Source organism: Gallus gallus, chromosome 28 (genome assembly GCF_016699485.2).
Source record: "Gallus gallus isolate bGalGal1 chromosome 28, bGalGal1.mat.broiler.GRCg7b, whole genome shotgun sequence".
In the NCBI taxonomy this organism is placed as follows: domain Eukaryota; kingdom Metazoa; phylum Chordata; class Aves; order Galliformes; family Phasianidae; genus Gallus; species Gallus gallus.
In genome coordinates, this window is record NC_052559.1 from 1,018,693 (window position 1) to 1,041,475 (window position 22,783).

The following is a 22,783-nucleotide window of genomic DNA, read 5'->3' on the forward strand; positions in this document are numbered from 1 at the left end:
TTACACTGCTCTGTTGCATACATAAGTATGCACCAAGGATCTGCCCTATGGGACTATTTCTTCACCTGCAGGCAGTTTCTGCCAACTGTTCACGTGCCTTGCTCAATTTTCAGCAAGAACCACCTCGGGGGTCTTTGGAAGGAAGGGCTGCATTCTCCAGCAGGTGATACTCAACTGATTGAAGCACAGGAACCGGTTTGCACAGAGATGCTGCCTGCCTGTAGGCTGTCCTCCGGGCGCTCTGAAACTCCCCCCTGCAGAGCTCCTGCACAACCACGTGAGGACCTTCACTCCACTGCCCAGTTGCAAACAGATTTGTTGTCTTGCACCACTGCATTTTCTCTGTGCACGTAAGTGGGGGTTCCTGGCCTGCCTTGGGCCCTGATGAATTGCACTGTGTGTGTGTGCAGGAACAGCCCCGATCCTCAGCTACACCGCAGCTGTAACTAAAAGACAAACCCGAGTTTATATTTTATACCCCACTGCCACCCAGGCTGTTTTCTGTCTCCCTTCTGCTTTTCAGTTGTTATCATAGAATCATAGAATAGCTTGGGTTGGAAGGGACCTCAAGGATCACGAAGCTCCAACCCCCCTTCTGCAGGCAGGGCCACCAACCTCCACACTTAATACCAGCCCAGGCTGCCCAGGGCCCATCCAACCTGGCCTTGAACACCTCCAGGGATGGATGGGGCATCCACAGCCTCTCTGGGCAGCCTGGTCAGAGCCTTACCAAAGCAACAGACCCAGTGCAGGCAACCACTGAACCCAACTGTATTTCTCCCCATGCCATCAGCTTTCCCAGGGATCAGAATGAGAGGACTCATCTTCAAAATCCTTTCACGTACGGCAGAGAAGAGAGACGGAGCGGGTTTGGGACGGGAGCGCCCTGCGGTGCTTTCTGCGCGTCGGACAGTGCCGTTCAGCGCCCGCGCGGTGTCACCGAACCCGGCCGACCAGTGCTGGTGTCCGGGACGAGCTCAGCCCTTCGGGCACCGCTTTTCCCTCCGTCCTTCTGCTGAAACGCTGCCGAAACGAAGAGAGCCGCAGAGCGCAGCACAGAAACCACGCCGCGGGCTCAGAGCTCGGATGGCCCCTCTCGAATTTCCAAACAGGAGAAGAATTTGTGCCTCAGGCCGGAGCCGGGCAGGAAGCGGGTCCGCCCCCGGCACCGCCCCGACCGGCGGGCACGGCCCCGGCAAACGCGGCGGCGGCGGTCGGAGCAGCACCGCAGGTGAGTTCGTGCCGTCCGAGCGGCGCTCTGCCTTCCCTCGCGGACACCATCATCCCCCCTCGAGGCGCAGCGCTGCCCGGTCCTGGTGCTGCTGCCCGGTCCTGGTGCTGCTGCCCGGTCCTGGTGCTGCTGCCCCGTTCTGGTGCTGCCCGGTGCTGGTACTGTCCAGTCCTGGTATGGCTGCCTGGTTCTGGTTCTGCCCAGTCCTGGTGCTGCTGCCCGGTCCTTGTACTGCTGCCTGGTTCTGATGCTGCTCGGTCCTGGTGCTGCTGCCCAGTCCTGGTTCTGCCCAAACCTTGTGCTGCCTAACCCTGGTGCTGCCCGGTTCTGGTATTTCTGCCTGGCCTTGGTACTCCTGCCAAGCCCTAGTGCTGCCCAATTCTGGTGCTGTCCAGTTCTGGTATTGCCTGACGCTGGTACTGTCTTGTCCTGGTGTTGCTGCCTAGTCCTGGTACTGCCTGGTTCTGGTGTTGGCTGGTTCTGGTACTGCCTGGTCCTGGCTGCTGCCAGGTCCTGGTTCTGCCTGGTTCTGGTGCTGCTGCACCAACCTTGGTCCTGCTTGGTTCTGGTACTGACCAGTTCTGGCACTGCCTGGTTCTGGTACTACCCAGTCATGGTAGTGCCTGGTTCTGGTACTGCTGCCTGGCTTTGATACTCTTCTCCAGCCCTGGTGCTGCCCTGTCCTGGTACTCCTGCCCAGCTGTGATGGTGCTGCTGCCCAGCACCGGGCTCAGGCGGAGCTGGTGCCACTTCTTTCTGTATGTCAAACCTTCTATTAAGAGCCAGAGATGCAAATAACTTCACTGCTTCCTATGTAGCCACTGCTGTCCCAATAGTTTTCCTTATTATGTGCTATTTTTTGTCCCATTTGACTCTGAAGTGGCACTTGTTGAGGCTGGGAGCGCTGCGAAAGTGGAACTGTGATTGTGGAGGAGGGTCGGTCTGTCTGATCCCATCCGAAGGAACAAAACTCTCAGTGGAAATGTGCTCAGCACTGAATCTCTGCGGGTTGGACACCTTTTTGCCAGAGGTCCTCCAAGGTCCTCCAAGGTGGTGTCTCCACTGGTGCAGCAGAGAGCTGCTCCTCTTGCCTCTTGCAGTCAGTGTGGGGCAGTGCATTTCGGATGGCTGCGGCTGAAGGAAGCACCGGTGAGCTTTGCTTGCCCATTCATCAGCTGAGAAGTATCACATTATATAGTGCTCCTGTTGTGAAAAGCAGCTGGACAAAAATGGAACTTCCTTGCTTACTGGATACTCCCAGTGCAAATTTAGTATTTACTATCTGCGCCGTGTGGTCACAGGAAGGCAGCCTTTATTTCACCCTCTGACACATAGCTGGAAGTTCAGAAAGAGACTGAAGGTCCAGATCTGCCCCATACTCTCTGACCATGGGGGGAGCTCAGGGCTGAACGTCTCTGCAGTGGAAATGCTGTTAGAGTCTTTGTTAGCAGGATAATGGGAGCGCTGCGCTGCTCGGCCTGTCATGAGCGGAGCTGCAGAGCTGGCAGGCAGGAAGAGGATCTTCTTACTTGTAAATTGAGAGACATTTGAAGTCCAAAAGGGACAATAAACAAGGCCCGCACAGTGTCACTGCGTTTGCTGAGAGTGGCTGAACCAGACGCACCTCCAAAAGGATGCTGCAAGGAAGCAGCATGCAGGAGCATTACTAATCCTGCTTTGAATCCTAGGAACCGATGCACCCAGAGGTTTGTTAGCATGCAGGATGCTCACAAGGATGCTCACAGTCCGCAAGCAGGCAGCACTGGGGGCATTTTTCTGATTTACATGAGGAGAAAAGAGGTGTTCTCAGCTCAGGTCTTGCAGCCTCCCGGGGGGTGGAGGGCATTTCATCTGGCAGGAGGCAGGGCTGGACTCCCAGCTGCAGTGCAGCCCCCTGAAGGAGAGCCCATGGAGATGGGGGGACATATCCAGCTCTGCATGTGCTGGTTGCAGAAGTTGGAGGAGGGGTAAAGCAAAAGGCTGAAGCACAACAGGTAGTTGGTTCAGAAAACTGCTTTGGTGGCAGGATATGCTTGTGCCACATGAAACACAAAGGCTGGGTCTGCCAGAGCCAGCTTGGCTGTGTCCACAACATGTGGACGTTCTGTCTTTGCTTATTAAGTACTTCTTGATCTGGAGTGCCACCAAGCAGCTCTGTTGTTTCTCTGTGTTCTACCTGCTGTCTCCTCTCCTCTGCTCCAGCTCATGGTTTGCTGGCACAGATGTGATTTGTTCTTTTGGTAGCAGCGGTTTGGAACACTGAACTCACCCAGTGGGGCACACTGCAGTTTGATTTTCCCTTTTATGCTTTCTCCTTCAAAGAGAGATGGTTCTGCTTCCACAACAAAATGCCACAAGTCTTACCACGGTGATAAATCATTGGTCCTTCACTCACCTTTCACCAAACGCTCACTCCTTCCCAAGGCTGCAGGTGGATTTGTTGCAGAGCTTGTCGTCCCCCAGTCATGTCACATATTTCTCATACCATCGTCTCACAAAGGCTCTGTCTGGGAGGCATGGCCTTAGACCACGAGGCAGTGTGACAACCTGAGATCTCTTTTAGCAGTGTTCAGTATTGCTGTGCTGAGATCTCAGGCTACTCTGTGACCTTGCCATCCAGGGACATCAGGTTGGATATGAGGAAAAGGTTCTTCTTCAGAAGAGTGGTCAGGTGCTGGAATGGGCTGCCCTGGAGTGGTGGAGTCACCATCCCTGGAGGTGTTCAAGGAACGTGCAGATGTGGCACTGAGGGACGTGAGTTAGTGAGGATATGTTGGTGGACGGCTGGACTGGATGATCTCGGAGGTCTTTTCCAACCTTGGTGGCTCTACGATTCTATGATAAGGGTTGTCTAGCATTCATTATCTGCTGCAGACTGAATTAAATTGACTGCTGAAGACACATATAGCGCTGTTCCTTCCCTCTGCTTCTTCCTTCCTCCTTTTCAAGGTGAGAGCCCTGGCTCCCCTCGTGATGCTGCTCAGGGATGCTCTCGGGTAGACAGCAACAGAGAAAGATGGGGTGCAGGAGGGAGCCTTGGCAAAGCAGTGTGAGATACGTGAGGGAGCATTCCTGTTTTGAAGGGGGGAGACTAAATGTAGAGCTGGAGAGGACTGGGAAGACAGGAGGAAAGACCTGAGGAGGTGGGTGAAAGGCAGCAGGAGCGACCAAAGAGGTATCAGTCCCTGCGGCAGAGATAGCCATCAGCACAATGGAAGGTCAGCATCACGTTTCCACCTCGGGGGCTTTCACATTTGCAAGAGCTGGTGTTGGTGAGTTTGACCTGAGAAGGAATTCTGTCTAACCGCTCACAGTGTGTATTCTGATAAAAGTCCACAAATGTGCATTTTCTTCTCAGCATTCCCACCACAAACTCACAATCCTCTGAGAGTTAATGCTCCTCTGCCCCTCAGCAACAAGATTTGCGTGTTGCTGATCTGTTCTTATGCAGTGATGTTGTTGAACAGCATAGCTCCTCTCCTTCATGTATTTATAGATGTTCCTTATCTCGTGGCAGTGAGAAATGTCCACCCTCTACTATGCTCTTACAGTATGGACCTTCTGCTTGCAAGTCATCATCGTCTCATCTTTTTATCTCTTCTGGCCTAAATTGTTGATAGGGAATTTGGTTACTGGAACTGAATGTACTGTGAGATTCCACCTCACCTTTGTTCATTAGTGCTTTCCTATTTATTGGAAAAATACTCTACCAAAAGCATAAGTTAAACCTTGAGGGGAAAAAATAAGCCCATGATAATTAATAATAATAAGTTCAGATGTCAGAGAAACAATCAGCAACTTTTCCTTCTCTTTGGACAAAGAGATTTTTGACATATCTGTTCTTTAGCTCAATGTCTTTCCTCATGTGCTGTGCCAGCCCCACTTTCAGATAAGGAATGGCCTACAGGAGCCCCACTGCACTGCTTCCCTCCCCATAAGCCTTCCATCAGGAATAACCAAATCATACAAAGATTCAGCACAGAGATATGGAATAATTATTACAACAGCAGAGAGACATTGAATAAAGAAGGACACCATACACAAGAGAAACACTGACTTTCTACAGTATGGTCATTTTGAACCAGGGGGATTCTAAAGCCCCCGGAGACCCCTGGGAGAACTGCTGATGCTGATTCCTGCCCTTGTGTCCCTTCTGATTCAGCCGTAGCTTCTTCTGAAGTGTAGTTTCAGACAAGGGACAAACTGACAAGCTGAACCTTCCTCTGAACATCCCTCTTGCTGGCCAGCACTGGGCTTTTTCTTTATCTCAGAAAACCATGTGAGAGCAAGGGAATGGCACAGTGGTGCTGCAGTTCAGCACATCATCTTCAAACACACCACCTCAGCCTTCCTTTAGCTTTCAAACCATCTCTTCCCCATCATCAGAGGTGATGGAGGTGCACTGGAGTCCTCACACAGCTCTGTGTGTCCGTGGTTTCTCGAGCGGGCACAACACAGAAGGACACTGACACGCAGGTGAGCACAGCATTGGAGCAGTCAGGTGGGAAGGCAGATGCCGTGGTGTCACACATCTCGTGTAGTCTTTTTCTGAGATTTTCTCCATCCCACTAAGATGTACTGTGAGAACTTCTGCCAACAGTTAATTTGGGAGAGCTCAGTAACATCTGGCTTTAATTGCCACAGACAATTAATTCTCTTAGGGAGCGTGAGTACTAGAATGCCTGCAGCCCTACCTTGATAGCTATGGACTGATCCACGAAAGGCAGAAATACAGATGGAGAACTCATGTGCCAAAACAAACCAACCTGTTGATTATCATTCCCCCAGGCCATATACGTGTGGGTGATGCTGCTGTTCCTATGCTAACGTCAAGCACTGGAACGGACTGGGCTGCCCAGGGAGGTGGTGGAGGAAATGTGGGCATGTGGATATGGCAATGAGGGATGTGGTTTTAATGATGAGGCTTGGTAGCTCAGGTTGATGGTTGGAATTAATGAACTTTGAGGTCTTTTCCAACCTAGCTGACTGCATGGTTCCAAACCACAGGGCCAAAGTGGACGTGTGGTCTCATTGGCTGCACACCTAATTCTACTCAACTGATCACTGCCCAAGGAGTAGAATATATCCAGCATCACACCCTAGGGTGAAGAGGGGTGGGTTTGGGGAGATTCGTTCTTGCTGAGTTAGCACACACGGAGCATCACCAGGGGGGCTGTGCCGGGAAAAGCTGCACCCAGACGGCTCCGGTCCCTCATCACCCGCTGGCGCTCCGCCCACTGTTCTGTGATGTTCAGCTTCCATCCTCCAGGAGCTGCATGGCCATTCACAGAGCCCATATGGAGTCCAAGGCTGCAGGTAGGAAGGAAGGAGCGGCATACAATTCTTCACGTTTTCACTTCACCAGTAGTTATCTTCTAACTCACACCGCTTGATGAGAAGACAATAAGCTTGCCTTGTGCTAAAAGGGAGAGCAAAGAAGACACATTTTTATTGTTCTGCTAAGCATCTCTGATGCCACTGCCCTACCTTTGAAGGCCACTGGTGACCTCTTGCTCTGGTCAGCATATCTGGATTGTGTTTTTGAGCTTCCACATTCAGCATGCTGCAAGGCAGGCAGTGACTCCAAAGCCTATTGAAGGAGCGGGGAAGGGACTGCTCATCTGTATGCATTTAGGTCACAGGGACCACTGGAAAAAATGTCTCTTACCTGTCTCCTCTTAGCAAGAGCTGAATTGTCAAACAGAGATATTGTTAGCGAAACACAGGGGCCCAAAGCACCTATCTCTGCCAGGCTCTGTTACAGCTGAAAAAGAATATTTGGAGGTCTGTTAGAAAAAAAAAAAAAAAAAAAAAAAAAAGAGGCATCTTGGATTGACTCCCTTCCTCTCCCCTTTCTCTGTCTCTTGCCTCACAAAGAAGTGGCCTTTTAAAATCTCTTATCTGGAAGCTTCAGTTTAAAGAGCCGCTGATGCCTCTTGGAAAACACTGAAAAGCGCTTCAGAAACAGTTCTGCTGCTCCCTGTGTCCTGCCTGCCTTCCCCCTTTTTTTCTTTCATTTCGAGATAGATTTACATTAGAAAAGGCTGTTCCTTAGCAGCTTCCTGGTCTCAGCCTGATTCATAGCAGCAGTAATGTCTGCTGTTGTAGTACTCAGGCTGGACCATGTGCAGCATCTTCTGGACCAGTAGGGAATGGCTCATGCTGAGCTGGGTGAGCCTTCCTTTGCATGCCAGAATGTGGGAGCGAGGAGGGAAAAGTCCTTGAAGTTGTCAGAATTTGCCTTAAGAAGCCTTTCTGTGCATCTGGCATTTACCAGAAGCCGGAGGTTGTGTCCTTAAAAGACAAAACAGAACAGAACAAACCACTGCCACCAAAAGAACCGCTCCGAAGCCAACAAACTTTGGGTGGGAAGACCAGGGTTCCATGTATTTCCAAGACTTCCATGTACTTCATGGTACTTCTCAACCCAAACTGTCCTAGACTTCATGTGCCAGTCTGCAGGGAAGGGATGTGTGTCTTCTTCCTCTCTGTGGGGAAGGAAAGATAGCCCAGGCTGATTCATTCAATGCTGGTTGCTAATGACCAACTGTAGGCTGAGTGCTGAGTACAGAAGGGGGTAACTGCCCTCTGTTTGGCAGTTCTGTGATCACATTTGGACAGCCTTACACTGAGTACCTTCAGTGCATGAACAGCATTGACGTTGACTGATGTAAGTAAAAGAAACATGCACCCTGCTGGCTTTAGAGAGCTGCTCTGAGGCTCTTCATCATGACAAGAAGAAGTCCACAGGAAGGCTATTGAGATAGGTACAATCTCTTTCTCCACCGGTTTTGAAACTCTTCCTCCCTTGGTCACTCTGCAAGGGCATTATACAACAGGAATGGACAAACAGCAGTTATTTATGAGTTAATGCACACTTGTAGCTCTCACTATGAGGATAAGTGTGACTGACCATCAGCCTCGGTGCCATATCCCCCTGTAACAGCCTCTGCTTGCTGGGCAGGTGAGAGATGCAGGAAGGTCCCTCTCATTTCTCTTTGGAGCAGATGGTTGTTGATACCACTGTACTAGGGACGATCAGCAACCAGCAGATCATGACATATGGTAACAAGTGCAGTGAGTACAAATCTAACAGCAGGCAGCAAAGGGGTGACAGTAACCATAGCATGATGGGCTCTAATGAATGGGACAGGGTGATGATAGTACCGAGGTGATGGTGTGATGAGAGGATGGGGGTGGATATTTGTGTCCAGGCTAGGCGTGAGAGGAGAGGGGAATATTGTTCATTCATAGTGGGGTCATGATGGTTGGTATGGTCATGGGTATGGGTCATGATGGGTGTGATTATCAGTTCCTGGCAGGTATCAGTAGTTCTTGACCAAGGGGAGATGGTGGTCAGTAGCCAGTGGGTGGAGACAGTCAGAAGAGGTGGAGAGAATTCCAGCAGTGAGGGGAGCAGTAGGTAGGGGGGGGATGTGTTCTGGTTTATAGCCATCATTATCACCCAAGAAGCAAGATATAAACTCATGCCATTCAGTACCACCCAAGGAACAAGATATGAACCCATGCGAAAAGAATGCAAGGAAATTGCAATTAATCCAGATGTGAGGAATAAGTAAAGGTAATTAACACATAACTGGCCCAAAGAGAAGCAGAGAGTGGGATGGAGAAAGCTCTGAGCCACGTCAGGGACCTGACTTTGCCTCCCTTTCTCAAAAAAAAACCAGAAAATAATATTAATCTTGAGGCTTCTCGAGCTTTTCTTGTAAACGTGTGGGATCCCAGTGCTGGGGATTGCCCTACAGCAGGGCAGCAGCTCCCTGCCTGAGGAAGGTGAGTCTCCACCAAAAACATCCTATCCTCCACCTCTTCCCTAACAGCTTAGCAGGTTTCCCTGTTGCCAACCAGGAACGAAATGCAGGCAGACATTTCTCCATCGCTGCCCATCATTCTTACCCTTGGCTGTGTTCATTTACGGCAGCAGGTATTTCGCTGAATATTTCATTGAGTTTTGGACTCTTCCCCAGTTTCCCTTTCCTTCCAAATGCATCTGTGTAGGCCAGACCTCCCACATCCCACTTCTATGCTGCCCTGCGCAGCACTTCCCACTTCTGTGAATCCTCCAGTGCTCTTGGCATTGCATTTACCTGTTTCTCTCTGCTCTTGTCAGCAAGCTGCATAAAAGCAACGAAGACACCTCCAGGGACATGCAGCAACATCTCCTTCCCACCCGAATGTGCTCCAAGATTCCCAGTATCTATAGGCGGTTCCTTTATTGTGTTCCATCAGGGAGGGCTGGGCTGGGCTCAACTGGGACAAACTGCTGCCCCAGGAGGACAGAACTGACAGTCCTCAGCCTTTCCCAGGGCCATTCCCTGGCACTTCTCTCTCACCACTTCCCAAACAGAGGAATGTTTCTCACAGGTGGCTGTATGTCCCACACCTGCTGGCAGGATACAGCTCCCTGCATTGCAAGGCAGACCACTGTTTGTGACCTCCAACACTGCTGGAAGGTCCCAAGAGCAAAAGCTGATGGTGCAGGTGCCGGGGCAGTCACATGCCTCAGAACAGCTAGAAGAGCAAAGTCAGCCTCCACCCAGGAAGAATAAAGCAGCCACAGGCTTGGCCAGACCACCTCCCTATGCAGCTCCCTTGTGATGCTATCAGTCAGCCCGAGCTCTCCTTGCAGACCTGCAACCCAAGCATTTGATGTACGTTTTCCCCTGCACTCCCAATTGCTCATTCTTGGGCCAGTGGAGAGGCATGATTCTGCAGGGCTTTGTCCTGTTGTTTATGGATTCACTGCAATCCAGGAAATCAGAGCTCAAACTCAGTGCTGAGAATTTGAGACTGTACTTCTAGCAAGAGCACATCATTCAGTAAAGGTGAGCTGAGCTTGCTTTGCTGTTACGATACTTAGAAGAGTTCTGGGTGTTTCAGTGTTGATAATAAGAATGCCTCTGCAGAGTTAGCAGCTATGGGGTTTCAGGACTGGGATACACACACTCTCCAAACTACCTGTGGAGCTAATACCTTTCCCAGCAGGGCAGAGAGCAGAGGGGAGGAATGGAGCCCTGGATCCAGGGCTGTCAGTTATCCCTGCATGAATATGGCAACTGCACTGCATTCTGATGGCATTGTGAGAAATTTGTATGGCTGCTGCTTTCAGGCATATCTCTTGCTGTGAGCTGGCATCCCCAGTCATCGTGGCATCATAGGAGCTAGGACCCTGAAATCCTGCTGCTGTATCAGGGCTGGGGACTGTCTGCTGAAGAAAAGCCTGATTGCAGCCTGAGGCATGGCTGGGATGCAGCATGTCCAGTCCCTTTACCTCCTGTGCTACTGTTCTGGTGGGAGCTCCATGGGTAACCTCAGCTGCTAACTCATGTTAGAGTGAGTTAGCATGCCAAACATGTCGTTTTCTTCCTCTTTAATTGCAGAGGTCATCCTCAGAGCTGCTCAGAAGGCATGGACCAAATAAAGCCAGTGCTGGGCAGAAGGGGACCGAGGGCCAGCTGCTGGAAGGTGACCATCACTGCCACTGTAGTGGGCGGTGTGACAGCCCTCTACCTGGGGATCCTGCTGGGTGAGTGCATAGCCAGGCATGTCCATCTGCTCCAAAAGAATAATGGTCTGCACAGCTCACAGCAACAGTTCCCATACCAGAAACCCTCATTTTTATGCGTTTCTGCTGCATGGTGCCACTTTCTGAGCTGCTTTGATAATGAGCACACCTTTCCCAGTCTGTTCCTGCAAGGATGGGGCCAGCCAGGGATCGCCCTGCAAGGCTGTACCCATCTATTTGGGAACTGTTGTTTAAGGCTTGATAAAAATCTACAGTTTTAATGTTCAAATTGACCATAAGTTCAGATTTCTCCTCTTGTACATGTGCGGGTTACCCTGCATGGCCACATGGCACCTTCCAAGGCACTGCAGGGACAGATAAGCTACTGAAACTAGGGAGGCCTTAATGGCACGAGGTAACCCACGTTCCAAAGCAGAGGAGAGCTGAGCCCAGCCGCAGCACAGACCTCCGTGAGCCATTTATGCCTCTCACAGACACCTTCCCTCTCTGGCAGCCTGTCATCCTGCAGCAGAGACCAGCTTTGAGCACACAGTGGAGCTGCGAGGGATCACGTTCAACAGCAGCTTGCAGGCAGAGAACTCAGACTATTACCGGGTGCTGACGCCCGCCCTCGAGAGGCTGGTGAGTTGAGCTGGGCTGGCCGTGCTCTGCACCCCACGCTCAGGGCAGGGGCTGCTGGGTGTCCTGGGCCCTATTCCTGCTGAGGAAAGCCTGCAGTGGTTCCCTGAGGCTCAGCTTAGCAGAATATGGAGAAAAAGCCAAGAGTGGGAGGAACACAAACATCTCTTAATCGTCCGGGTGGGAGCAGGGTGACACATGCTGAGATGAGCTGGAGGTGCTCCTGCAGCCTGCAGAGAATGACAAGATGCTCCAGTTGGGCACCAACCAGCCCCACCTTCCTGGGGTTTTCTGCCCGGTGAGAGTGTGACCATCCTTCTTTGCTTTGCAGTTTCTGTCCAGTTTCCAGGACTCCCAGCTGGACTGGAGCTGCACTGGTTGCACCATCCTGGGCTACAGGTGAGCGTTCTCAGGGTGTTCTGATGAGCTCTGCTATGAAGGTGAACACACAGCTGTGCTCTTCTTCAAAACTGGTGAAGAGAGAAACAGCTTTTAAGTCAAGGCTGGAATTTTTTGGAGGGGAGGAGGGATTGCATCGATGCTTTGCCTTCTTTAATTTGGGAATGTAGTCAGAAAAGCAGAGGGAAACGGCTTGTTCAACCCAAGCTGAACTTTGGGGCAAAGAAGAAAATGCAAATGACTGTTTTGATCCAGAGCAAACCTTCAGGGGCCCCCGAGCCTGAAATGAAGAGTTAGTTTTGTTTCCCTCAAGCTCCCCGTAGGCAGGAAGCCTAAGAAGATGTCCCTCCTACCGCTGATGGAGCCAAACGTGCTCAGGAATTCTGTCTTCCAGCAGGAGTGGGAACTCGAGTGTCATTGTCCGCTTCCGCCTCCGCTTCGCTCCACAGGACTCCCAGCCCCTCAGCTCTGCCACGGAGGAGGAGGCACTCCGACATGGGCTCGCGGCCGCACTGCAGGAGCAAGGCCTCTCCCTGGCCGCCTTCGGGACGATATCCTCAGCTTCTCTTACAGGTGTGCTCCTCCTGTAACCATTGGGCAGGCAGAGCAAGGCAGCCCGGGCTGCTAGCAGCGCTGCTCACACCATTAAGACCACCAGGCAGGGTCTCAAACAGCCATACTGGTTCAGGGTTGGACACCCAGTGGAGGCTTCGTGCCCAGCAGCAATGTAAATTATTCCCTGAAACCACCTGACTAGAAATTCTCCTTTGCTAACTGCAGAGTTATGTGTGATCGTGGGCCTTTGAAAAGAAATGTGCCTCAGAAACGTGAAGTTGTGGGCTTCTTTGCAGCCCCCTCTGCATTCACTGCAGTGATGGGAGCAGCCCAAATGGAACAGCTCTTACCAGCTTGCACCTTGAAAGCTGTTCCTGGGATGCAGCTTGCTGCTACAGCTGCTGGAGCTGTTCCCTACAGCTGCCATCACCCCAAAACCCTGCAGGGCTGTAGAGAGCTGCTTCCTCCCCGTGCCCCGTGCCCATGGTGGAGCAGAGTGGAGAAGGGCTGCAGGAGGTGAATGGGGCTAGGGGCTCACTGCAGGGCTCCTGCAGACTATGGGATGGGGAAAGTGATGGCTGGAGGTGAAGCAGAGCCTCTGCCAGCACTGCCTGGGAGCTGCAGTAATAAGAGCACGCAGCTCCTGTGCCCCCCACCTGGGACGTCCTCGCTGAGCCCCATTTCTTCCATTCTGTTGTTACAGCTCCCAGTGATGTTTCTCCATACAGACCAGGACTGAAGTCAGGTAAGAGCCAGGCAGCAGGGAGAGCTGTGTGCCTTTCTGAGCACTCCCAGTGCAGCGATGTGTCCCAGTTCCCCTCCAGCCTCCTCCTCTCTGGCGCTCTGCCTGCAGACACAAAATGTGTTTGAGCCCCATTTTATTCACCACCTGGTGATCCAGGGCTGTGCTCCCCATGGAAGTTCGGCAAGACCTGCAGCTCAGCTGCTGTTTCCATCACGTGGGGACATGGGCACTGCTGGCTGAGCATGGTGGTTACCCCTGGAGGGATCGGGGGGCAGCTGCTGGGAGGTCTGCAGAAGACACGAGTGACCCGAGCCTTGTTGTCCCCAGGGAGCTGCCCTGGTGACATGTTCATGTGCCACAACACGCAGTGCGTGTGGAAAGAAAACCCTGAATGTGACGGCCAGAAGGACTGCGCCGACGCCTCTGATGAAAAGGGCTGCGGTGAGTGAACTGCAGCAGGACGGGTGGGGATGGGCCCCAACCCACCACTGCAGATTCTACCAGTAGACTTCTGGGCAGTAGGTTACAAAGACAGCACATTTTCTCAGACAAGTCGTCTGCATCGAGAGGTTGCACCCTAGAAATGTGCTGGTCCTGTTACCAACAGCAAAGGGACATGACAATGCTGGGGTAGAATGTCCTATTCCCATGGGCCAGTGAATCCAATGAGCCCAAACTGCAGCCATTCAGTGGCAGCACCCCAGGAAGCCTAAGCCACAAGGGCATGCCCAGCCCTATCTCCACACACCTGGCAGCGTGGAGCTGAGCTACCTTTGGGCCTTCAGGAGCTCACCTGACACCTGGTGTGGTACACACTTCCTTGCCTGAAAGGACAAGGGTAGGCAGAGTGCATTCTGCAGGCATCTCCCACAGCCACTGCTGGAGATAGGGAGCCTCTCCCATCCCCCCTGCAGTGCTACCATTCCCCTGTGCATGCCCAGGATGACCTGTGGATGTTGCAGGTCTAGCAACCAGCCCACACCTTCCTGGTCTACAGTGTGCTAGGCAATCATCTCTGCATAGCCATGGACTGCTGGAAGCAGCTCAGCAGTGGCTGAGCTTTTGAAGCTAGAAGAGATATTTCTCTCTGGGTTTTTCCTGCTTGTAGGAGTTTCAGAGAGGACCCTGTGGTGGGTCAGTGCTTTGCAGTTCCCTTTTCCAGGTCTGCAGGTTAAAATCTGGTCTCTTGTGACATCCCTAGAAATGTTTTGGTTTTTGGGTACGTGCACAAGCAGATTTTCCCACCTGCCCCAGGGAGCGCTTTGCCAGGGCACAGTTGGCACAATCCTGATGCTCTCTCATCTCTTACAGACTGTGGGAGCCGCCCTGCCATGCAGACTGCCAGCAGGATAGTCGGAGGCACAGAGGCATCCAGAGGGGAGTTCCCCTGGCAGGTCAGCCTGCGAGAGAACAACGAGCATTTCTGTGGTGCTGCAATCCTCACGGAGAAGTGGCTGGTGTCTGCTGCTCACTGCTTTACCGAGTAAGTCTTAGCCATGCTAGCTTCCCAAACGCTGGTGTATCTTCTGGCCCAGGCCCCCACTGCACCATGCTGCTCCATCAAGCATCACGCTGCAGGGAGCCCATGTCCCAGAGCAGACAGCAGGACTCGCAGCAGTTGGCACTGCCTGGGTGTGGGGCAATGCTGCAGGGCTGCACAGTCCCAGCTGTTCCTCTTCCAGGTTCCAGGACCCGGCCATGTGGGCAGCGTACGCAGGGACCACCTCCATCAGTGGTGCAGACAGCAGTGCAGTGAAAATGGGCATCGCCCGGATCATCCCTCACCCCTCCTACAACACCGACACGGCCGACTACGACGTGGCCGTGCTGGAGCTGAAGAGACCCGTGACCTTCACTAAGTACATCCAGCCCGTGTGCCTGCCACATGCTGGGCATCACTTCCCTACCAACAAGAAGTGCCTGATCTCTGGCTGGGGATACCTCAAGGAGGATTTCTGTAAGCAAAGCGTGGCAGGTGGAAAGGGAGGCACCGGGGGGGGCACGCAGATGGGGTGGGCTGTCACAAAGGGTCCCACTCCGGGCTCCCTGCATGGAGCTCATGGCTGCATCTTTCCCATTTAGTGGTGAAACCTGAGTTCCTGCAGAAGGCAACGGTAAAGCTGCTGGACCAGGCGCTGTGCTCCAGCCTCTACAGCCATGCCCTCACAGACAGGATGCTGTGTGCTGGTTACCTGGAGGGGAAAATTGACTCCTGCCAGGTGAGCGTTGCCCTGGGAAGGTGGCACACATCCCTGCATGAGGCTTCTCCTTGCTGTTATGCACCAAGTAGCTCTTCCAGAAGCAGGATTCAGCACCATGCTTGCAGCACCGCACCGAGTTCTGGGGCCATGCGGTGGATTCAGCCATGGGTCAGGGACTGCAAAAGGGAAAAAGTATGTTCTGTAGTGCTCGGAGCAGGGCACTGCTGTTAAGGGGATCCTTCAGCTGTTTAACCGCCTTCCTCTGCTTGCTGACTTGTAGTCACCATAGGACCAAGTTAAAAAAAAAACCATGCAAAGGTTAGCATGGCCACCCTGGTTTGTGTATCATGCAGTGTCCACCCAGCATCTGGCTCTTCAGGGGTGGTTGGGCTTAGCCTTTAAGAGCGGTGGTTTAACAGCTCACTGAACCAGATGTTATGGAGGATGTCCCTGTGCTCTTCTGGCACGTCAAGGGCATAAGGGCTGAACTGGGCTGAAGCAAATCCGTGGAGATGGATTTCACCACCTGGGCTTCTCTTGCAGGGGGACTCCGGTGGGCCGCTGGTTTGTGAAGAACCATCTGGCAAGTTCTTCCTGGCAGGAATCGTGAGCTGGGGAATAGGATGTGCTGAAGCCAGGCGGCCAGGGGTTTACACACGTGTTACCAAACTGAGAGACTGGATCTTAGATGCTATTTCTCCCTTTCCCACCTCCATAACACGTACCGTCCCACTAACACACCCCAGTACTAACAGTAACGTGGTCACCCCTGAAGAACTCAGCACCACCACCAGCACAGCAATCCCCACCTCTTCACCAGCCCTGGCTGCCAGCAAACCAGCAACTGCACCCAGACCACAAGGTATGAACACCCAGGGGGTGGGTGTGAGCTCAGGAAGAGGAGCAGCCGGCACATGTGTGAGTGCAAGGTCTGTCCTTCCACTGAGCTGGTAGCTGACCCACACAACCATTGTATGGCACTCAGTGCCTGCACAGCTGGGTGTCATGGGCTCCTTTACCTGTGCAACCAAACAGGCAGCTGTGTGCCCAGCACTGTCTGACACTGCGTAACTCTTTGATCACTCGCTTCTCTTTGCCACGTGGAACTTCCCAGAAGTTCAAAACTGGTAGCTGCAAACCCAGCAGCAGCCACGCATCGTCCCACTTAGGTGCCCTTTGGGAAGGAAGCGTGACTTGTCAGCTCCGAGAAGCTCAGCAGGGAGAAACAGATGTAAGCTATATTTCTGAATTTAGGATTGACCTTCTTACCTAGAATAGCAGGCACAGAGCTGCTGGTCACACTGCCTTTGAGAAAGGCGTAGGCCTGAGAACTTGCTAAGAACAAGCTGTGTGTGTGGTGAAAGCCCACATAGAGCTTCCAGGGATCCCATGGTCAACAGGCATGGGCAGCTGTCCCCATCTTCAGCTCAGCCTTACTGCTTAGAGAGAGCCAAAGCCTCTGCTCGCTTCTCTCCTGCTAGGAGTACTCACAGGTCACGTTTTGGCTTTCGTTCAGAGTGCGGAGGACGACCTGGCCTATCTAAACCCAACAAGATTGTGGGAGGAACCGATGCTTCCAGAGGGGAGATCCCCTGGCAGGTCAGCCTGCAGGAAGACTCGATGCATTTCTGTGGGGCAACGATCATTGGGGACCGCTGGCTGCTGTCAGCTGCACACTGCTTCAACGAGTGAGTCCTGCCTGCTGGTGCAGGTACAGATAGGAAAAACTGGCTGTAACATAAGAAATAAACACACAGTGAGAGTGGTCGGGTGCTGGAATGGGCTGCCCAGGGAGGGGGTGGGCCATTGTATTGGGAGGTGCTCAAGAAACGTTCCGATGTTGTACGGAGAGACGTGGCTCAGTGGGCACTACTGTTGGACTGGAGGTCTCAGAGGTCTTTTCCAACCTATGTGATGCTGAGATTCTATAATCAGCTCTTAGAGAGAAGGTGGGCAGTTCATGATGCAGTCCATTGACGTGACCTATAGATGGCCTAGCACAGAGCATGGGTAGCAAGAGCACAATGTTTGCCAACAACAATAAATCCTGAAAGCAAAAAAGGTGGGGAGATCAGCTGGGAGTTCCAGGAGGACCTCATGTGTTAAAACAGCTGGGCAGGAAAACAGAAAGTGAAACAAGAAGCAGCTCTGCATCGTTAAACAGTGGACCTTTTCACCGTATGAAGTGATGAATGTTTGAAGTTCACATGGGGTTAAAAAATGAGAAAACAACTAGAAAAAACACTAATAGAAGCCACCCATCCAGGGATTCTGGGTGTAAACACCATCTGCATGCTGCTGTGCTCCTCAGGTCACACATGTTGGGGCTGGGGGAGGATTACCACACACTTTCCTGCTCTTCAGCACACATCCAACAGGTGCCACTGCTGGAGGCAGAATTCTGGGGGCACATCTGTGTGCTCTGGGCTTTCCTTTGGCAAAGCGAGGCTTCAAACACCAACCCTTTAATGCTGCCTGCAATTTAAATGGCCTGCCAGCTCAGAATTCGGGATAGGTGTATGTGTGCAAGCACATGTATTCAGACTGTGCATTTACAGGACAAATCCGGAAGAGATTGAAGCCTACATGGGAACGACATCACTAAATGGAACAGATGGGAGCGCAGTGAAAGTCAATGTAACACGAGTGATCCCGCATCCTCTCTTCAACCCCATGCTTCTGGACTTTGATGTAGCTGTACTTGAGCTGGCAAGACCCCTCGTCTTCAACAAATACATCCAGCCCATCTGCCTCCCTCTCGCTGTGCAGAAGTTTCCTGTTGGCAAGAAATGCATAATTTCTGGGTGGGGAAACCTCCAAGAAGGGAATGGTAAGCAGTGATGTGTTATCAGTTGATTTGCTCTGGAACAGAGACAGATTCAGCAGCAAAGCCTGTGTGGCTGTGTGACCCTATGTGAATACAGGGTAGGGGAGGTCAGGACGAAATAGAAACAGGAGTAAGCAAGAAACGGGGCACACCTTAAACTGCAGTTATTTGGGAGCCACAAGCAAACAAGGTAAGGGAGATAGCAGCTTGGCAGGAGCCAGGAGAGCCCATCTGGCTCCCCTCAATGGTTCTCCCGTATTAAGCAAGAGTGGGACACTGCCTTGGCAGCACTTCATGCACTGTGCTCATTGATGAGGCTCAGTCGAAATGATGTTCTGAGTAATGAGAAAGAGCAAGGAACCCAATTCAGGGGGAAAGCCCGTGGGGGCTATGTGTGTTAGCAGAGAAGCTCTGCTGTCTCTCTACCAGTTGGGAAGGAGCCCACCAGCTGCCAAGACAACAGAAAATGGCTGCCTGTGCCCAGTGGCCTTTATCCAACCCAAAACTGCACCCTGGGGTGAGCCGGAGCTTCAAGGGCTTCCAATAGGAGGGCAGTTCACGCGGGATGCAGCTGCTGTCTGGGACCAGAGCTTGCTTTTCTGTAGTGTGTGCTAGAGCAGCCATAGCTCTTGCTTCCCTCTGCTGCACTAATCCCATGGTCTTCACACAGTCACCATGTCTGAGAGCCTGCAGAAAGCCTCTGTGGGCATCATAGATCAGAAGACCTGCAACTTCCTCTACAACTTCTCCCTCACTGAGCGGATGATCTGCGCTGGTTTCCTGGAGGGGAAGATAGACTCATGCCAGGTAAGAGCCTGGGATTTCTCCACTCCTCTGCAGCTTGCTGCTGTGCTACCTCAACAGCCTCAGCGCGGCACTGGGAAATACTCACCGAGCTTCCCATGTGTACCATAGCTTAAAAGCACAGCCTGCTCTCCTTCAACTTTAAAAAAGCAAACCAAGGTCCATCAAATTAAGCATGACTTAAAGCAGTTCCATCCTGCTGCCCCATCTGGGCTGCCAGCAACCCTGGATGAAGCTGGATGTGACTCCCCTCCACTTGCAGAAAGGTGCTGTCAGACATTGGCATTCCTGACAAACACCACTTTGCAGCCAGGTTGAGCCATTGGCACCAGTTTCAGCCTCTGGGCAGTCATGTCGTGCACACAGTGCATGGGAGCAGAGCCCCTCAGGGCTGGAAGGAGAACGAGAGGTTAGCTCGTGGTGTGGCAGAGGAGCAGTTCTGTGCACATCTCTGCTGGAGACGTGGGCTGAGCAGCCATGGCCTTGCTTCTTCCCCAGGGAGATTCAGGAGGGCCCTTGGCCTGCGAGGTCACCCCGGGCGTGTTTTATCTGGCTGGCATCGTGAGCTGGGGAATTGGATGTGCCCAGGCCAAGAAACCTGGCGTGTACTCCAGAATTACCAAACTCAACGACTGGATCCTGGATACCATCTCGCAGTTTCCCGGTCCCAGCACAGGCGCTCCTTCCAGTTCAGCCACCGCCAGAACTACTGCAGATATCCTCACGCTCCGTCCCAGCACAACAGCTACAGGTCCCATCAGTGAAACCACCCCGAGTGAGAAGGCTGCCACCACCGTGCACGAAACCTCCACAGCTCTGAAATCCACTGAGCCTGCCAAGCCCACCCAGGCCCCAGGTAAAAGTCCAGTAACGGCCAATTCATTGAGACCTCCAGCCCTGGCACAGAGGGCGCTGAGTTGGGTTGTTGTCTTCCAGTGGTGCCTTGTACCAGCCTCACCTTCAGGTGCTCCAGCAACGTCTGTATTGGAAAAGAAAATCCCGAATGCGACGGAGTTGTTGACTGCAGCAATGGCTTTGATGAGAGCAATTGTGGTAAGCACTGCTTTGCAGCCTCCTGCCCAGTCTGCCACGAGGAGCTGGCACGCCAGCTCTGCACAGCACCACAGCTTGCCATCTGAGCGCCATGACTGGGGCTGCACACCCCCTGCTGTGTGACAGCTGGGTCACACATCCCCACGTGTGGTAATGAGTTCCCAGTTGTGTCGCACTGCAGAGGATAGGGAAGGAATATCCCTTATGCTTGTGGTTATTTAAAACCACGGTGCCTCTTCCTCTGTCCCAGACTGCGGCTTAACCACTGCTCTGGCCTTCAGCAAGATCGTGGGTGGGAGCTCTGCAGCTCGAGGAGAATGGCCCTGGCAAGTCAGTCTCTGGCTTCGGCAGAAGGAGCACAAGTGTGGGGCTGTCCTCATTGCCGACAGGTGGCTGCTTTCTGCAGCTCACTGCTTTGATATGTAAGTCTGAGATGGCCCTCGGCCTCCCTCCCACCTGCCCTTCCCCTTCCCTGTGGTTGGTATGCTGTGCCTCACTGGAAGCACACGCTGCCTGATAGAGATGTGCCCCTGCAGGTGAGCATGGAGAGGAATGAGCAGAGCGAAGCCTGGGTGCTCTGCAGTGTGACGGAGTCGGGCTGTGGCCTCGCAGCGTGTGGCTGTGGTGCATCCCAGCCCCACAGACGCAGGAGCAGCACTCCTTGCTAGCCATGCTAACAGCCAGCTCTGCTGTCTTTCCTGCAGTTACAGTGACCCCAAAATGTGGGTGGCCTTTCTGGGAACGCCCTTCCTGAATGGCAACGATGGCAAAATGGAGAAAATATTCCGTATCTACAAGCACCCTTTTTACAACGTCTACAGCCTGGACTACGACGTGGCGCTGCTGGAGCTGAGCGCGCCCGTCAGGTTCAGCAGCACCATCAAACCCATCTGTCTCCCAGACAACTCACACATCTTCCAGGAAGGAGCCAGGTGCTTCATCACAGGCTGGGGCTCCACCAAGGAAGGAGGTACTGCCTGGAGGGGCTCCGTCACACTCACGATGGCCACATTAAGTGCCACGCACCCTGCAGGCCCCACTACACTTCCCATCCCACTGCCCCAAATATTCCACATAACTGTAGGGGATACCTCTGCCCCCCACAGGCTGTATCCATCCATCTGGTTACACCTCCCAAGCTTTCTAACGCCAGCCATGGCACTCCCCATCCCTCCAGCTGCTCCAGCAATGCTCCTGCAATCCCATTTCTATCTGGTTGGCTGCACTGCTTGATAAATGATAGCCCAAAAGGACCTTCCTGTGCTTCCTCTGCTGGAGAGGAACCAGGCCTGGGTCACCTTCCCAGTGCAGGTCTCTCCCTCTGGCACATGAGTAAAGCTACAGAGACCCCCCTCCTACACATGCTTGTATTTCTTGTGTTCTCTGCACCAAGCTAACACGATACTTCCCTCCTCAGGCCTCATGACAAAGCACCTGCAAAAAGCAGCAGTGAATGTGATTGGAGACCAGGACTGCAAAAAGTTCTATCCTGTCCAGATCAGCAGCAGGATGGTGTGTGCTGGTTTCCCGCAGGGTACCGTCGACAGTTGCTCAGTGAGTGTGAGAGCAGCAAATGGTGTTGTGGGATGGAGCAAACTCATGCAAAGTCCCCATGTCCTTCAGGAGGGCCGTGCCCTGCCCCCCAGCCCAGCTGTCCATCCCACCACCTCCTCTTCCCATCACCTCCTCCAAGCCCATCCCACACATGCTGTGCTGTGTCCCTCCAGCCTGGGACAGCTCAGGGATGCACACAGATAACACCAAACAGGACACCGTGAGGGTACCACAAAGCCCATTTCACAGCCCTGCTGCAGCTCTGGGTCTGAGTCCCAGTCTCTGTGCACTCACATGCATCGCTGAGCAGCCCTCTGGGCTCCAGCAGAGGCAGGCAACAGGACAGCAAATGTTCCTGCATCCTAGACAGCACAGTCATCTCCAGGCTGGGGGCTGGGTTGGCTTGGTTGTCACGCTGCCTTGGTACAGGACCCTTTTCCTCTCTCTGCAGGGTGATGCAGGTGGGCCCCTGGCATGTAAAGAGCCCTCCGGACGGTGGTTTCTAGCAGGGATCACAAGCTGGGGCTACGGCTGCGCCAGGCCGCACTTCCCTGGGGTCTACACCAAAGTCACGGCGGTGCAGGGCTGGATCGCGCAGAACCTCAAGCTCTGAAGCTGAATTTCACCACTCAGGGAAGGCGATGAATGAGAGGAATAATCGCCAGGGGACGCACCGACCCCACCAGCGCTGCCGAACACTTCTTGGATGCTGCAAAGGGCTGAAGACGGTCTGCGAGTCCGAAGCAGATGCTCGTGCGGTGTGACCCGCTGCAGTCACTGACACCGGGTTATGTGATAACTGCTTTGCTTAGAAAGATGCAATTCTAGACTTGTTTTTTTTTTTTTTTCCCCTATAAATAAATGAGACCTGTCCCATCTTCAGCCCTGGCCAACATCCTGTGCATTAACAGCTGGCTTTCCCAGCCGGAGGGGTGACACAAACACCTGCCAGAAAGACACAGCATGTAGGTAAGCTCTGCCTGTGCACTGCATCCCAAAGTCACCCCGAGACACAAACGGAATCGGTCGCAGCCTCGAGTTATGCCCCTGCACAGCCTCAGCACCTCACTGCTGGGATGGTGCTGCTGTGCAGTGGGTTATGGACCATTTGTGGTCCACGCTCAGTGTTTGTGCATTCGGTCGCCCACTGTGTGATCCCAACAGAAGCTATAGGAGTGAGACGCTCGGAATTCAGCCTGCCCAGGCCCTCATCTGCATTAGTCAGCACAGGCTTCCCACCCCCACCGCA

The 22,783-nt window shown here is 53.0% G+C and overlaps 1 protein-coding gene across 2 annotated transcripts; it reads left to right on the top strand.

Annotated features, from left to right (window-relative positions):
* Positions 1-1,194: 1,194 nt before the first annotated feature.
* Positions 1,195-22,416, top strand: TMPRSS9 (transmembrane protease, serine 9). Of its 2 annotated transcripts, none has more exons than XM_425880.8 (20): positions 1,195-1,231; positions 10,633-10,778; positions 11,272-11,399; positions 11,728-11,795; positions 12,190-12,368; positions 13,054-13,095; positions 13,423-13,536; positions 14,407-14,578; positions 14,778-15,052; positions 15,178-15,314; positions 15,840-16,158; positions 16,813-16,984; positions 17,855-18,126; positions 18,794-18,930; positions 19,426-19,783; positions 19,864-19,980; positions 20,231-20,402; positions 20,685-20,950; positions 21,398-21,534; positions 21,986-22,416. In XM_425880.8, the coding sequence occupies exons 2-20, from the start codon at positions 10,661-10,663 to the stop codon at positions 22,145-22,147; spliced, it is 3,345 nt and encodes a 1,114-aa protein (XP_425880.5). In that variant the 5' UTR covers positions 1,195-1,231; positions 10,633-10,660; the 3' UTR covers positions 22,148-22,416. The 2 variants fall into 2 exon arrangements, with proteins under 2 accessions (XP_425880.5, XP_004948709.3); XM_004948652.5 differs by having other exon boundaries at positions 12,193-12,368.
* Positions 22,417-22,783: the final 367 nt, after the last annotated feature.